The following is a 17,297-nucleotide window of genomic DNA, read 5'->3' on the forward strand; positions in this document are numbered from 1 at the left end:
ATGCACCTTACACCAAGGTGACCTTCGGCTTAGTAGACTTGTGTTGGCCATGAGCAGCACAAAGGAAATACCTGGGTTACTGTTGAATATTTAGTGATCCTGCTAGAGGTGATGAAAGAGGGCTGTCACCCCTTTGTTCTCATCTTTCCTCTGTACATCTTTCCTCTGTACTTCCTATCAGTGATCTGGAGGGCATTTCCAGGAATAAAATCTCTCTGACAAATTTTTTGAAAAGATTTTACTCACAAATCTGAGATTAGAGAGGGTTTTTCAGTCAGTCTTCCAACATAACCTCCTCACACTGCTATGGCAGCCTTTAGATCCCAAGTATTTATGTTTTCACAGTGAAAGAAATACTACACCCCACGTCAGAAGAGCCATCCTGGATTACTGAGCATCCAGCTGTGCTGGAGCGCCCGGAGTTCGATGTGAGTATGGTTCTGAGCAGAGGCCTTTGGACACATTTGAACAATTTAACTCAACAAGTTGGAATTGTAGCCAACACCCAGAGCTTCTCTATCCCATTGTACATGCAGAATAAGTAGTAATGAAGGCACACCTTATATTAGTGTAAAAACTGGTGAAATCTCTCATATAACAATTCTGGTATCTGTTGCACCAGTTTTCTGTGATCATCTTGTTTAGACTGCAAACTGCTCTAAAGACATGATTCTTCCTTCCATTATCCTATGTTTTTTTGGAAAGCAACAAATAAATGTAAACCCTAAAGCTGGCTGCTGGAAGAGATAAAATGCTAAGTTTCATATGTTCCTTTTGTTACTGTATTGCCTTCACAGAAAATTCTCAGCTTTTTTTTTTTCTCAGTTTTAAAACTATGTCCATCCCCCTAATGCCAGCAAAGGAAACAGAAATATAACAGGTGGTGAAATTCGAATTATCTCCTCTGATTACCTCTGGAACAAGCCAGGACATAAATTGAAGTTCCCTATTGGACAGGAGGCTCAGTATCCCTAACCATGTCTGTACAATGCAAAGGGACTGTAGGCAGAGATACTGAGTTAAGTGCCAGCCACACTGAGATCAATTCAATTAGTTCTGCCAACAGTGAGAACTTCTGAATGGTGGAGCATTGTCTGGGCAGGAGGTTTCTGCTCTGCACTCAGTTGTATAACATAGATGTGCCTTCCACAAAGAAATGAGCTCAGATCGTACCATAAAATCCACATCCACCTGTGCCGGATGGTAGGTTCGCACTAAGCCTGTTATGAGACAATGCTGTGACAGACACATCTAATTTCAGGTCAGCTTCTGAAAGCTTTATGTAAGCAAAATTTGTAGTCACTTGACAGAACCCAAATATTATTAGAATGGAAACAGGTATAATATCCTTAATTTCATGCCAGCTTTTCCTGAGTTTTAAAAACTAATCATTGGTGTCTAAAATACAAATTCATATGGATTTACCATAATGGCTTAAATGTGGTGTGGATTTAAGTTAACTTTCAGGAAAGATCTTTCTCTTTACTAGAGCTGTCTAACTAGTTTAAAATATTGCACATATTTATTTTAGTAAGACAAAGAATTCTTCCATCTTTACATTCTATCTGTGGATAATCTGGCAGCTGTGCAGGAAAGAAGATGTTAGAGTAGCAGTAGCTTTACAATAATAAATTTTAACCCAATGTTAGGGAAATGTATGAGAAAAAATTGTGGAAGTTATATTTTTCTAATTGTGAGCTATGAAAACAGTAATCTGTAACTTCAATCAAGAAGACTAATTATGTAAAAGATATTGAGTATATCCCCAAACCAGCTGTGTACAATCTGCAATACACAGATAATTTGGGAAGTAGCTTCACATACATTTAAGAAAATCAAAAACATGCTTAAACAGTAAACAATTGATCAATTACTTCCACAGATGTCAAACCTTTATGGATACACTTAAGTAGAACTGCTACCTATGGAAAAGAATTTTGCTATGATTCTTCTTAGCTGATTTGAGAATAAGTTTGATTTGTATTATCATACATACTTATGACATAATGTGGGACTGTCATGACTTCACCATCTAATTGCTAGCAGATGGTACCACTAATTTTTTTTTTTTGAGTTTTACAGATCTCTTAAAAAGTAAAGCAAAATTAAGTCTATTTTTCGAAATCCATATTTTCTTGTTATTTCTGTTGAGTTGTAACAGGTAGAATGCTCTGGCTTGCTGAATACAATGCCTTTCTGGCAGCAGAAAATGGAAAATCAGGGAGGGAGTTCTGTGTTTGCAGTCATCTGTCATATTTGTAAGCCTTTCAAAAGACATTAGCAAAAACCAGAACTTGCCAAGATGATATTAAACTTGTTAATATAATATATTGCACTGTAACAAGAATCTTTGAATAATGTTAGTTGCCATAGGAACATCTATCCACATTCGAATAAATGATGAAGTGCAATCCCTGGCAACTAAGTGCTCACATAAAAAAAAATTTATTGAGAAGCTATTGCTGGTAGTCCTTATTCATTCTTTATGGAATTTATACATGTAATTTGTTTCTAATTTTGTATAGTAACTGTTTTTACAGCTTTATTTATAGTGTTCAGTTTTGCCAAAAAATATAATTGCTGGAGCACATGTCTGTGTGGTATATATACTTTTCAACTGCTTGTTACCATATAAATTAAAGAGGAGACTGTGGTGGCATAACAACTGGCACTTTTAAATGTGATCAATGCAGGTAAACAAGTAATTTAATAAAAATACCTTAACTAGCCTGTTTCCAAAGCATTCAAGTGCAGTTTGAATGAAGCTGAAAATTTGATTCACCCCCATTTCAACCAGGAGTAAAATTTCGAAGTGTTTGGATTCTTCCTGTTATCCCTGCTGGTCAAGTAATAGAAAGATTTTACAGGAATGGCGAGCTACAGAAATAGTTTAAATGGTTTTGAACTGTAATATGTATTATAGAACCCTGTGTCCACTGCCCACTTAACTTTGCTTGTCACCATCAGCAGTTGGTTAGTTCTTAGTAAATTGCTGCTTCTCGAAAGTGCTTGGCAGGTTTTGTATCCCATGGATTTTTTTGGTCCATATCAGACCACTGTACAGCATTGATATGTGGGCAGGTGTCCTTGTGAAACACTAATTCCCGAATTTTAGGCTGGCAGCTTGCTTTTGTAGCCTTGACCAAATAATTTAATCTCTTTATTGGCTTTTCCCAATATAATTACCTCATCAGACACCATGATAGTAGATTAATATTCAAAGAAGAAATGTGCTAACTATTTTAACTGTAAACCAAATAATGATTGGGATGTTAAGTAGTAAATAAACAGTGTGGAAATTGGAGATGTAAAACCAAATTATTTTTTCACATTCCAAACAATTCACTCTACATACTCTCTGTTGTTCATAGTTATTGCTGATAGATTTTTTTTCGTCTGCACAGGCATCTTGGCTTTGAGACTAAAGTTATTCCAGGTTCTCAACATTCTTCTTTACATTGTGGTTTTTGTTTCCCTCCTGAGTTCTTATGTCCAAAAACTAAAAGATACCAATAAATGATCACTGGGCACGCATACATTCAAGCTCTGTTTCTATGCTGTTTTATGTATCATAGTAACTGCAATATTATAATTAATATATTGATTGTGTAGCTGAATAATAGCTGCTAAAACCTCATCATGCTTTAGGAAGTCAGGCAGAATTTATCTTTGGTTTAATTAGAGATGGACAGATTCTTTTTTTAGTGCAAGAAAGGACAAGGGGTTGGGTGTAGACGCCAAATCTGTTGATACTGTAAGTGATGCTGTACTCCAAACAATCTAAATGGCTCCTTTCCCTTTTCAATGGACACGACTGGACATGATGTATGCCACAAGGACATGCATTTTACATGTATATTGCACACGATTAGCAAAGGGTCTATATTTGCCAATCCTCCCAGTTTAGCCCCTCCTGCTGCTGTGCATTGCTCTCTCACAGAGGCAGTAGTACAAGACTGCTGCTGCTGCCTGCTGTTAACACCCTCTATGTGTTCAGCTCAATGGAGATAATCAATGTTTCCCCTGTAATAGTGGAAATATTAATAGTAGGTTTATGTTCCAGGACAGCACCTTTTTAGCTGAACGTCCCTCAGCAGATGAATCAACGGTCAGCAATGCCTTGCCCTTCGATTACACCAAACCAGACTCCACTTCAGATAGTGAACAGTCCAGTGACAGTGAAATCCAGCCAAGACCAGAAACTGTGGACTCAGAGGCTGGTTTGGCACCTGAAGCTCCACTCTCCTCAGAGGCTGACGACACTTTGCCTGATGGGCTGAATTTAGAGGATGGGAGTCGGACTCCTCATTTGGTCCCTGCACCAGTGTTAGAGCATGATTCTGAGGACTCTCTGGAATGGTTTTCACCCCCCAGTTCTTTAGATGGTAAGTTAATGCCATTGACTGGAGCTTAAATTTGGATGCCAGTGTTTCCTGATACTCACCAAATTACAGTTCACCAAAATGACTTTTCGAAACATCTAAAAATTGGATTTCTTTCTCTGCTAGTTTTTACCTTTCTTGTATGCATATACTCAAGAACAATATACCAAGGTAAAATGTTTGTAATAGCTAATAATGCCTGTTTATCCCTTCTGGAAATGATACACACATGATGCTTGTTTAATTTCATAGAATTAATTTTGCATGTCTGGACTTGGCCCATATAATATCTGAATGGAAAGTGGGACAGGTCAACATGGGTCCATCTGACTTTGGCATACAAAGGCCATGAAATATTATGGGAAACATGTGGAATACAGATCTACAGATAATAAAGTTAATGTAATTTGACCCTTTTTATCATAAACAACAAGTAATTGGAAATTTATTTTTATTTTTAATAGTTGAAGATACTGGACTATCTGAAGATCTTTTGCCTTCAAGTCCCTCTCACCTTGTGCCTGAAGAATTTCCATCTACAGATGATTATGCAGTTCCTCTGCTTCCTGCACCAACAGTGGCCTCTTCATCAGTCATAGAGACTGATGTTAAAGAAATAGTATCTGCTGAGAAGGAAGAAGAATCTCAAGGTAGTCCTGAGGGCAGTGACAGTGCAGACTCTGTGGAAGAAATTCCTTTTCCCTTAGAAGTACCCCCTATGGAAGATGAAACTGATATGTTTCTTGGAGATAGAGTTATATATGATGATGGGTCTGGTTCAGCTTTTGATGGTTCAGGAAAAGAAATGGAATCAAGTATCTGGCCTTGGGAAGAAGCAACATTGGAACCAGTTTTTTACCCTGGTCCTGATAGCTGGCTTGAAGATGACAATGAGTCTTTGTTAATCAAAACTGAGGATATTCCTGAAGGCATGATCTTAGACTATATTCTCAACTCTGAGAATAAATTAGATTATGATCCTTCCAAAGATGAGAATGAACGTATAGTCAATATAAAAGATTTCCTTGATGAGTCTGAAATATTTGTCTTTCCAGAGACTACAACTCCGCCAGTACCTCTGTTACAGACAGAAGAGCCATCATCTGTGGAACCATCTACACAGGCAGAAACACTGGGCATGTATGATACTTCTTTTGTTAAACCATCCTTGGTTTTGGAGCCTTCGGTGGATGATTCCGCTGTAGACATGCCAACTGGAGAGGTGCCTGTCTCACCACAGTACACAGATCTGTCTGTGGAACATCATCTACTTACATCTACAGAGACTGTTGGTATGGAGCAACCTGAAGAGTCTAGTGTAGATCAGAACATAATTTCTGAAGAAATTGAACACCAAAAGGAAGACAGGACAATGGTAGAAGAACTATACACAGTGAAGCAGTCAGATGTAATGGAAGCTGCTACAATAGGACACTTGGACACAAGCTCTTCAGGAACCACTCTGCCTGCAGGTCCTTCCATGGTAAAGCCTGATGCTTCCACAGAAGAGCAGCAAGCCCTAGATTCATCATTGGCAGGCCAAGACGCTACTGGATCAGAAGTGAAGAGCCCAGCTGATGTTTGGCCTACTGACAGAACACTAGAAACCTCCTTAGATCAGACAGTGCAATTAGCAACACCAGCTGCCCCTCAAGTTTCAACTGCAGTTCCTTCTGTGATAGATCAGACCACTGTCCTGGAGGACTTCGCTGGGCAGGGTGGTACAGACCACGTTTCCGTGAGCTTCAGCACTGCTGTGAAGTATGAAACAGTGAGAGTAACAACAAGCCCCACTGAGCTTCCATCCCATCTCCCTCCTTTGGGATCCACAACATCATTGTCTGTGGCTGCCTCAACAAAGCTGGGAGATGAAACGACAAGAGCCCTAGATATTTCAGTAGACCTGGATCGTGTGAGCACTGTCCACTTTTTTCCTGAGCAGACTGAGGAGGGAAGGAGAATGACCGAAAGTCACATGGAGCTAACAACTCGTATCCAGTCCACAGAGATGGCCAGTGTGGCTTGGGCCACACACGAAACTCACTACAGCAGTACTGTCCCGTCCCGAGCTCTAGTTGTGTTTTTCAGTCTTCGGGTTACCAACATGATGTTTTCAGAGGACCTCTTTAATAAGAACTCCCCTGAATACAAAGCATTGGAACAGCGGTTCTTGGAATTGGTAAGAATGACTTCTATACTAAATGTCCATGACCAGATAGACACAAATTGTTGGCAATGATATTTAATAATCTCTCTTGCAGAGAGCAACTCAAACCTGGTGTTTACAGATATGATTTGTGTTCCTCCACGGGAAAATTCTGTCTGGAAACAGGTGGTGGGATGTTTGTCTTTTATTTAGTCAATATTCTCCCTAAAGCAGAACTTTTTCGTTCACTTTTTAGTGATGAGGTAACTTTTCTGCAACACATTCAACCCATCCTAAGAGGTGGCTCAGGGAGCTAAGCTGTTCCTTCCCTGGTTGATGAATAGCAAAGCCTCACAGGAGTTATACAGCAACAACTGCCAAGTTTTAACTGGGAAATCACATCTTCTAACTGAAATCAGTAATTTTTTGTGGGAGATAAGGGAACAAAGAACAGAGGGGGAAGTGGGACATGCTTGAAGGAAAAACCCTGTGAAATAGCAGTTATGGCTGGTGCTTAGATCAAGGGAGAACACGATTTATGTCCTGAGAACTGTATTTCTGAATCATACGTTTTTAGAAACTGTCTGACAATTGGTATACTCTTAAGAGATACCTGAAGTACTCAGGCTCCTGGCAGGCTGCCAGCACAGAACTCAGTTGGGTAAAGGTTAATGCCTTTGCTGCGGGATTTGGATAAAGTCATTCAGACTCCTGCTGTCTGATGCAGTAACAGTGCAACAGAATTGAGTAGAGAGAGATTCAAAGATTCATCTTTTCTGTCACATCCCCTATGTTGCAGCTGGTGCCATACCTTCAGTCAAATCTGACGGGATTCCAGAATCTCGAAATCCTGAACTTCAGAAACGGCAGCATTGTGGTGAACAGCCGAATGAAATTTGCCAAACCTGTGCCTCGGAATGTCACCAATGCTGTGTACTTGATCCTGGAAGACTTCTGCAACACTGCATATCACACCATGAACCTGGCCATTGATAAATACTCCTTGGATGTGGAATCGGGTAAGGACAGCAGGGAAATGAAGTTTAAAGCAAGGGATTTAGAACAATTTCTGCTTTAAGTACTAAGGATCCCAGCAGCTCAGAGACTGCCCACTGATTTTCACAGACTGGGCTTCAGAAACACAATCTTTCACAGAGCTTAAACAAACAAATAAAAATCTGTTATGGGACTAAAGAGATGAAAATAAAAGTGGGACTCAGACAGAGCAAGCTGTATGGGATCCATATAGAATTATGGAGACAAATTGACTCACGTAATACTCTATACCATACCACTGCACTTTACCTGGGGAGTGAGGGAGTAGCCTGCTCAGGTGGAACAGTGGTGCTCATTTCTCTTTTGTTTAGTTTCATGTGTGGTATGAACTTATTCCATGTGGTTACTCCGACAGGTGGTAGCCAGTTTAGCTGCCAGGTGAGCATCTGCACAGGTAACAGCCGCTGCCTCATTCTTGTGGTAAGGCCTTGATTGCACGAAATAGTTACAGGCCCTCTTGGCTCACTTCTCTGATACAGGGAGAAAGTTTTTTTTTTATTCTGTCCAATTACCCAGTAGTTTACCATATAAGCAACTCGAAAATATTGCCTGTTTTAAGGTTAGAGAAAAACAAGAGTGCTGACCTGTTGGCAAATGGTAGCTGTTCTTCACAGGTAGCTCTCTTAAAAAGATGGTCTAATTAGCATGAAAAAAATCTTCTGATATTGATAATTTAGGTGTATGCCAGCCTCTTAAGCTTGATACAAGTGAGATATCTTGAATTTTATAAGCTTGTGTTCCTTGCAGACAAAAAGGCAAATCCCCTCACAGCAGATGGTCAGTGCCCCAACTCCCACTGCCCTTTCCTATATGCTGCCTAGGTTTTCTATAACAAAAAATACTGGAGTTCAGCTGTGTTTTACTCATTTGCAAAATTTAGTTCCAGCAGAGAGAGAACAGTAAGAAAAAGATCACTTTATACACTTGGTTTTTTGATTGTTTTGTTGGGTGGTCTTATCTGTGCCACTGGCATGCACTCTGCAGACAGAGGAATACTTGCTAGTGCTTGTTCACCTTAGCAGAACCTTTGGTTACTTGGGAAAGATGCACACTGGATTTTTGTGGATTAACTAAGAGACCATTAGAGAAAATGGCAGCAGACAGGCAGCACTTTGCCTCAATTAAGGTTCTCCTCTATCATTAATATATTCTGCTCTATGTATTGTCAGGTGAGCAAGCAGATCCCTGCAAGTTCCAGGCCTGCAATGAATTCTCTGAGTGCTTAGTAAATCGCTGGAGTGGAGAAGCTGAGTGTGTCTGCAATCCTGGCTACCTGAGCATTGACGGGCTGCCGTGCAACAGCATTTGTGATCTGCAACCAAACTTCTGCCTGAATGATGGGAAGTGTGACATAAGCCCTGGGCAAGGGGCCATCTGTAGGTAGGTCATCCTGCTGTTTGAAGTATGAAAACCCTTTACTGTCTCCTGTGTTGTAGCATTCTACAAGATTTGTCTAAAATTCTGTACAATAATGTATAACAAGTGAGTAGATATTATCATTCATGTTATGCTGCTGTGTGCAAGTCCCAATATTAATATTCCTGTGTATATATCTGTATAACAGATTAATAGCTTGTTTCCTGATGTTTCTATTCTAACTAGGAAAAATGGTTGCATACACAATTGTTCAAATCATTTGCATTGACCTTTGGGGACAGAATTTATCTCCAGACGTTCTGTGAAGTAGCAAAGTGTTAGATAATGTCATATAACATATAGGAGTTAATTCCATCACAAAAGTTTATCCCTGAAAGGCAGACTGATAGAGAACAAATATTTTAAATATAATGCTTTCATTTAAGAAAAAGTTTTAAGAGTAAATACTGGACATTTGGCAAAAATCATTTGTGATTCATAAAAGGATCAAGGCACAGACCCTATAGTTCAAATTTTTGCTTAAAAAAAGATATAGATGCATCTGAACAGGATTGCTGTATTTTGCAGGTAATGGAAAAGACTTAGTACAAGATACAGACAAATTGATGCGGCTGCTGACACTGCATTTAATTTTTTACTTTTCAAGTAAAGTAACAGTCTATTTTTAAAAGCAAAATATACCCATCAACAAAAGTTAACAGAATTATTGCAAAGAAGAATATTATTACTAGTAGTTATTATTTATTTCATGTGATTTTCTTTTTAAAGCTTATCTAGAACATCTTTCAAGTCAGAGTCCTAGTATTTAACAGAAGAAAAAAATTTTAAAAACTATAAAAATGGATACTATCACAGATGTATTATAACTTTGATCGTATTTGTATAATAGTGTTAACTAGAAGTAGGTAAGTATCTGAAATCCAGCATGTTCCAGCCTGTATTTATTAAGAACTTTCTGAAAAAAACCTGAAGTATTGCTTGCTACTTTCAGAAACTATTTCAGATAATTATGTTAGAAAACTTAATTTACTGATGTTTTTTATCAATAAGGTTCATTGCTGTGTCATACCACCTTACAATTCCTTGAGTTTTTACAGTAAAAACTCCCAAACACACATAATGCAAATATATTATTTTTCCTGGTGTATTTAAAGTCAGTATTAACATTAAAGTTCTCATGTTTAAAACCGAAGTAAGGCAGGAATACTGAATACTGTTTTGGGCAACCATTCCAAAGATACAATCTTGAACATACACTTCTTTCTATCATTTATGTTGTGCATCTATTTAACAAACCATTGTGGAGTTCACTACACTATAACATTTTGCTCAGTTAACACACCTTCGTTTGTATTTGCGTTACAAGATGATAAAGGCAACTGCTTTATCAGTTGTATGATATTGGATATGTCACATGCAAGGCTCAGTCAAGGCAGGACTTTTTACTTAGTCTAAATACCTTCCAGTTTTAACAAATCATAGGATACTCTAAACTGCAAAAAACCACTGACTTTTTCCATCACAAATACATTACCCTTTTACTCTTTTACCTACCTTCATTAAATTCAATAATTGGGGTAGTTCCTCCTGGAGAAGAGAAGGCTCCTAGGAGGTCTTCCTATGGCCTTTCCATATTTAAAGGGGGCTTATAAGAAAGATGACGACAAACTCTTTATCAGGGTCTGTTGCGATAGGACAAGGTTTTAAACTAAGAGAGGGTAGACTTAGACTAGATATAAGGAAGAAATTTTTTACAATGTGGATGGGGAAACGCTGGAACAGGTTGTCAAGAGAGGTGATAGATGCCCCACACTTGGATTGGATGGGGCTCTGAGCATCCTGGTGTAGTTGAAGATGTCCCTGCTTATTGCAGGGGTTTGGACTAGATGGCTTTTGAAGGTCCTTTTCTACCAAAACTGTTTTATGATTCTATACCAAAAAGAACGTTTGCAATAATAATAATGAAGAAAATTGGTGATTGAACAATGCAAACGTATTTATTGAGGTGACTTAACTGTAGGCACACCCTAATGGGAAGTTAAATACATTAATAAAAGATTTTGCTGGTGCTTAATTTCCCTGTGTTTCTTTGCGGCAGGTGTCGTGTGGGAGAAAACTGGTGGTACAGGGGGGAGCACTGTGAAGAATATGTGTCTGAGCCACTGGTTGTGGGTATTGCAATTGCTTCCGTGGCAGGATTTCTTCTTGTGGCATCTGCTGTCATCTTCTTCTTGGCCAGGACCCTTCGAGACCAGTATACAAAGAGTGACAGCGGTGACTCACAGGGGTAAGTGACACCGTCTAATACTTTAGAACACATCAGCTGCAATAAGGATAATTCTGTCAGAAGTCTTATATCACACAGTTGACAAGCAACAGGATGTACAGGCACCTCCAAATGCCAGGCTTCCTGAGTCTATCTGCTGCCCTTCCAGGCTGCAGAGAAGCTCACAGTTTGTTTATTGCTCCCCCAGGCAGGGTGACAGCCTCTCGTCCATTGAGAATGCAGTTAAATACAACCCCATGTATGAAAGTGATACGACTGGGTACAGCCATTATTACCGGAGATATCCTCAGCTAACGTCCTACAGTTCTACCAGTGCAGAGACATCCACAGACTACAGCAGTGAAGAGATCAGGCACATTTATGAAAACAGTGAGCTTACTAAGGAGGTAAATGATCTTATTTTCACAGTGTCATGGGAAAGATCATGTAAGCAGTAAGCTTATTCCACACTTCTAACCTCCGAGGTGGGCCCAGTCTTTCCCCAGTGTCTATGCTCTGGATAAACAAAATGCAGCTGTGACTGCTGCAACTACTTAAGAGAAGACAGAAAGGGTTTTTTTTCCCTGCTTGCTTTTAGGTATAGAGAAAGGAATGGGTTTGTTCTGACCTGTAATGAATTTCACATGAAAAAGGAGCTGACTCTTTAAGTGACTTCACCGGAGTTGGGAAGGTTAATGTGTTGCTCAATACAGCCTTTACCTTTTAATGCTAACTATCTTATGTAAGAGGAGTTACACAGTGAAAAACTGGTACATCCAGGTCTTTTCACAGGGTTTTTTGTTTTGGGTACTTTTTGATGTTTTTTAAAGTTTAGGTCTTTCTATAACCTGCAAGTTAGATCACATCCTTCTCCTTTCTTCCTGAATACACAGTATCCAAGGTTTACTCTAGAAAGCTAAAAAGAAGGGATTTATTTACATCCTGGAACTAACCACATATCCTTAAGAAATTGTGAGAGGAGTGAATCCACCATGTAACTGGACTGGTAGGCAAAGTATCTGCGAGAGATAAATGGTTTGTTAAAGCCTGTTGAAATAACACATTCTGTCCAAACCCTGGTTTTGATTTAAAAGTAAAGTATTACTGAATTCAAATGAAGTGCTTCACTTAAAAAAACCAACCAACCAAACAAACAAACAAAAACCAAAACAACAACAACAAACAAAAAAAACCCACAAAGTGTTGGAGTGCATGGTTTTAAGCTCTACTCCTTGCAGCAACAATGCATAGGAGTTTTATTTTCCAAAAACCAGAAAACAGCTATTTCAGTAGTATTCTAGTTTCTATTATGTACTTACCATTCTGTGTCTTGTATTGTAGGAGATCCAGGACAGAATTCGAATTATAGAGCTCTACGCTAAAGATCGTCAGTTTGCAGAGTTTGTTAGGCAGCATCAAATGTGAGTGAAATGTCTTGTCTGCATATCTAACTCCTTTGATGTTTTCTCCTGTGGCCTTTACTACATTACAGTATATTTTTAAGAGTCTAGAAACTCTGGGACACTAAAGGCTAAGATTTCAACATTATTTTTGAAGAGGTTCAACCCTTTTAAAATACTTAATAATCACTGTTAAAAGTAGACAGCCCCAGAAAGTATGTTAAAAACAGCGAAGAGGAATCCCAAAGTTAATGGGTGTCAGAGCTCTAACATCAGTTTAGGTCCTTGAAAGCATAGATAGAACCTTCTTAACTCTTCTAATGTGTTTCCCATTGCCTAGTGTTCTACTTAAAATAGAAATTTTGAAAGCATGTTAGTTTATCTTGAGTTAGTTATCTTGAGTAGGCAACTAAACCAAAACCTGACAGATCACTAGTACGATCCTGTCCGGTATGGTGGGCTTCTACCATCATAGAAAGTTTACAATTCCAAACAATTAACCAATCTGAGCTGTGTGCATTGATGAAAGCTAAGCAAGAAGAAGGTCATCAAGGAATTAATTATTAGCATACACACTCTCATGAACTCCCACTGTAGCAAGCAGCAAATCACAGCTTGCTGAGTTAGTTTGAAAGATACTGTAGTAAAATTCCTTGGGATTCTGTTAAAAATAGCTACAGTAGCAAACAGCTTATGTTCTCAGATCTTCAGCTATAATTTTTTTTAATTGAAAATAACAGCAGTTCACATTTTTCCATGTCAGTAGTTCATTTTTTCATCTTGAAAAGCATCAGCGTCTGAATTTTCCACAGCTGGAAAGTAATAAGGGCTTTCTTATATAAGCCTTGAATCCAATGTTTGAAAGAGATGAGCTTAATCATTCCTTCTCTGTTTTTCATTTCAGGAAGCTGCTTTAAGAAAAAAAAAATTGATAGAATACACGTGGGAGATAAAGACTACCTTGTTGCCACAGCAATGGGCTCATGGGCTAACATTGCATGGATGGATACAGATGTTTTCTAAATGAATGACTAAAATGTACAGATGTCTGTTTATCTCAATTACTTCTGGCTTTTCCGTGTAAAGTGACATTTTTGAGAGGTGATCAGAAGTGGCAGAGGTTATGAAAGTTCATTTTTCTTTAACTCCAAAATGGACAGTGAAAGTTTTGTACACAAAGGCAAAAAAATCTCCTCGGGTAAGAGAAGATACATGCACAACCAAAATAAAATGCTCATTGAAAATCCCTGTCTGGCATTTATCCCCTCACTGGAGGCTCCAGTAGTGATTTCATGGGTATGAAACACTAGTGGAAAGAAATATTTGATTTGCGAGGGAAGGAGTTGTAGGGGAGAACTATTGTGCTAGAATTATGTTAGCATTATTTTAAAATATTCCCATTATCAACACAAACATAACTTCACTGGAAAAACCTTCCTTCTGTACAGATGCCTGATGTATGTTTTGCCACCTGGCATTAGCAAAACAGACGACAGCACTGAGCCTGCAGGCGTCCTGAGGGCTCTCCCCAGCAATCAGCATCCCCACTGCCTGTGACCCCAGGGGAGCCTTGGCAAGGCAGGGCAGTTCTGCTGCAGTGCAGTACAGTGTCTTTAAAGCCAGGATGGTTGGTTCTCCAGCTGTTTCTGGCAGACACACCAACTGAGGCACTGAAGGGCTTCTATCATACAAATGTTCTGTGAGGCTTAAGTGACTAACACTGACCTTTTTTTGTATGTGGATAATTGGTTTCATATTTTGTAAGTTAATATGCATTATTTATTTGTTGTGTGTTTCCTTATCAGCTTATTTTCATCATGGATTTAATCGTTGAAATAGAAAGATGGCTAGCTTTAATGATGAAATGCTACAGTGGCATTCGTGCCCATCCTTTTATATATATTGTATTTAGTGTTTACTTGGTGTTGAATTGAGCCAACTAATACTTGTATTTTCTTTACTGAACTGGGCAATAGCCTCCCTTTCAAATCAAGCTGTAGTACAAGTGCATCCATATTTAGTAGATTGCAGCACTTTTCTGTGGGGAAGGGGAAAAGTGAGGTTGTTCTTAGTTTAGCACAGAATTCCTTAAACAGAAGAAGTCGGCCTGAAGCATTTTAAAATAACTTGAGATTTACGGAAACAGAGTTTTATCTTCAAGTTATGAAGAGAGTTCTGACTACATGTTAAGGTGTGTTGGGGCTCTGTTCAGTCACCCAGTGACTCTCATTTAAGGCATTAACACAGCTGTCAGGGTTAGGGCACAATTATGATCACATTAGCTTATGCAAGCAAAAATGGCCAAGTTATTTATATCTACGATGTCTCTAGTTCTCGGCCCACACGTGCCAACAGTTACCTGATACTTTTTAGTATCTTTAGTACTTTTATTAATAGTGAGAATTACTTAATAATTGTCTGTAGGCAGCTTAGCTAAATAACTGAATACTTCAATGCAATTCTTCTACGTGTCCCAGAGAACCTCACTGGATCACTGGTGTGGAACCTTCTTGCCTTGAGTGGCAGGGGATGGGTATCAGAGCCACACATTTGTCTAAGAAATGCTTATAGAAACCACTGTAAGCCAAAATGATGCCAGACAGCAATAAGTAATATGGTGCTGCTCAACACTTTTGTGACCAGATGTTATGAAACAGAGGCCCCATTCTACTGGGTGGCCCAAGGGCTGTCAGAGCAGCTGGTCCAGAGTTTCTGAGGCACAGCCCACTCCTCCTGGCCCTGCAGCAGACTGGCTGAGCCATCCTGTAACACCAGGGCCTGTGATCATAGCAGAGAACTACTGGGCTCAGGGTAGGCATCACCTTGTGACTCGTTTCTGTGCAGCTCACCTACCAGCCCTGGGAGCTTCAGTGCTGCTCCTGCTAAGTGCAGCACTGGATGGCAGCTGGGATCAGGCATGTTTTAAATGTATTTTTAGTATTTTCTATGCACAAGCTGAGAAGAGGCTTGGTTACACTGAGTATGAGGTATTTCAGTGTATATACAGTGATATTTTCTTTGTGTGTGTGTGTATACATATGGACATGCCGGTATCTTTTCACAACAATAAAAAATTATTTCCAAAATATTTTTTCTATAAAATTAATGCAGAGCCTAGGAGTTGGACACGGATGAGGCATCTTAGCCATGACCATTTATGCATGTAGGACCAGAAAGTCTGTTTTTTGTTTGGTTTTTTTTTCAACAGGGTTGGCTAAGCTGTTAAACTCCTTTGCTAACAAAAGTGCCAAATATAGTTAATTAACGCTTGTGAGATTGTAGTCCAAATATTCATTCTGGAAAGCACATACCTGAGTACCTTGCTTTTAGTGAAACTCTTTGCCCATTTTCAAGATGTTTTGTCCCTAAGCAAAGAGCCAAAGCATGTCATTACTAAGGTGATCTCAAAATCTTAAAACCAAAACCGACTCCCTCTACTTCAAACCTCTTCACCTGAACTGTTTCATGATGCATCTTGCAACATGCCAAGAACTTACTGAATGACTGACTTTCTTTGACATTTTCCCAATCTAGGGCAGAGATAAAGTACTCTAAATATCCTAACCAAAAAAATAAAAAAAGCCCAAGCCAGTTCAAGGTACAAATTCACCAGTCTGTTATCGGTTAACATGCAGTTTTTTGATTGCTAAAAGTTAAAAATGCAGGTTCGAACGACTTGGCTTAATATAAGAGCATAAAAAGCCATTATTGTTTACTAAACACTGACAGGTCTATCAGCATCTGTGGCCTTCCTCAAGGCTTGAAACACAATAAAATGAGGCCCTGTAGAACACTACCAGCTGCTCCTTTAGCAGGGGATCTCAAACAAACAGCAACTCATGTTGGAGCACATCTACTGCAAAAGCTATTAAGTGCAAGTTCTGCCTATACTATTTCTGGGGTCTCTCAAGGCCTTGCCTGGTGCCTCAAGGTACCAGAATTCTACCACAGCTGGAAATTCAAACAGAAAACAAGTCTTCTTAGCTTCAAGACTAACAGCATTTCAGGAACTGTGTGCTTGTCTTTTATTTAGTAGATTTTTAGCAAAGCACAGAGCCTTGGCCACCAAAAAGCTAAAAGACATTGAGTAACTATCTATTCTGTTAAGCTCCAGGCTTCCTGTACTGCTGGGTAACAATTTGGTTCCAGAAAACAGATTTCTTCAGGTCCTCAGAGGTAGCTGAAACTATGAATTTCTCGTCTCCTCCAAAACAAGAAAGCATAAATAAACTTGTTAGAGTTTTAAGAACTTACAGTTTAAATGTTAAAATGGAAAAAGTCTTCAACAATCAAGACTCTCACTCATGTTCCTGATCAGACCTGCTGGAATCAGTCCGTGTTGTGAATGGCTGCAGGAGGAGTATGGGAGGACTCCGAGCACTCTCCCATATGGAGTCTGCGGACAGCAGGTGTGCTAAGGTGCCAGTGCAGGGTCAGTCACCTCATCCTATTAAAACACAAAGCAAAAATATTGACCAATACCAATTTGTCTGTCTATCTGTAAGTGTTGGAGGACAGACACAGACTGACTTTGTACAGCACAGGAAATGTGCCAGGGCATTGTTACTGTTTAAAAATTAGTAGAAAGCACACAGGACTTTCGTGGCCCTTTGTTTACTTGAAGTGTACTATAACACCAGCAGTATTTCTATCTTTCCACTGCTTGATCC

The 17,297-nt window shown here is 39.2% G+C and overlaps 1 protein-coding gene across 10 annotated transcripts in view; it reads left to right on the plus strand.

The window, feature by feature from the left end:
- Positions 1 to 17,297, plus strand: part of IMPG2 (interphotoreceptor matrix proteoglycan 2) — a 71,134-nt gene that overhangs the window by 45,557 nt on the left and 8,280 nt on the right. For 7 of the 10 annotated variants that reach the window (XR_003533818.1, XR_003533816.1, XR_003533817.1 and 4 more), the window contains 9 exons: positions 346 to 428; positions 4,064 to 4,385; positions 4,847 to 6,561; positions 7,328 to 7,547; positions 8,754 to 8,964; positions 11,060 to 11,248; positions 11,436 to 11,634; positions 12,569 to 12,648; positions 13,532 to 13,610. Coding sequence is in view for 1 of the 10 variants with exons in the window: in XM_027681027.1 (XP_027536828.1) it covers positions 346 to 428; positions 4,064 to 4,385; positions 4,847 to 6,561; positions 7,328 to 7,547; positions 8,754 to 8,964; positions 11,060 to 11,248; positions 11,436 to 11,634; positions 12,569 to 12,648; positions 13,532 to 13,544 (3,032 nt within the window). In the remaining 9 variants the exon portion in view is untranslated. Of the gene's footprint in view, positions 1 to 345; positions 429 to 4,063; positions 4,386 to 4,846; positions 6,562 to 7,327; positions 7,963 to 8,753; positions 8,965 to 11,059; positions 11,249 to 11,435; positions 11,635 to 12,568; positions 12,649 to 13,531; positions 15,684 to 17,297 lie in introns of those variants that run through there. The other 3 variants (XR_003533819.1, XM_027681027.1, XR_003533822.1) reach the window with 3 other exon arrangements.

Source organism: Neopelma chrysocephalum, unplaced genomic scaffold (genome assembly GCF_003984885.1).
Source record: "Neopelma chrysocephalum unplaced genomic scaffold, ASM398488v2 Primary Assembly neopelma1_60, whole genome shotgun sequence".
Lineage (NCBI taxonomy): Eukaryota > Metazoa > Chordata > Aves > Passeriformes > Pipridae > Neopelma > Neopelma chrysocephalum.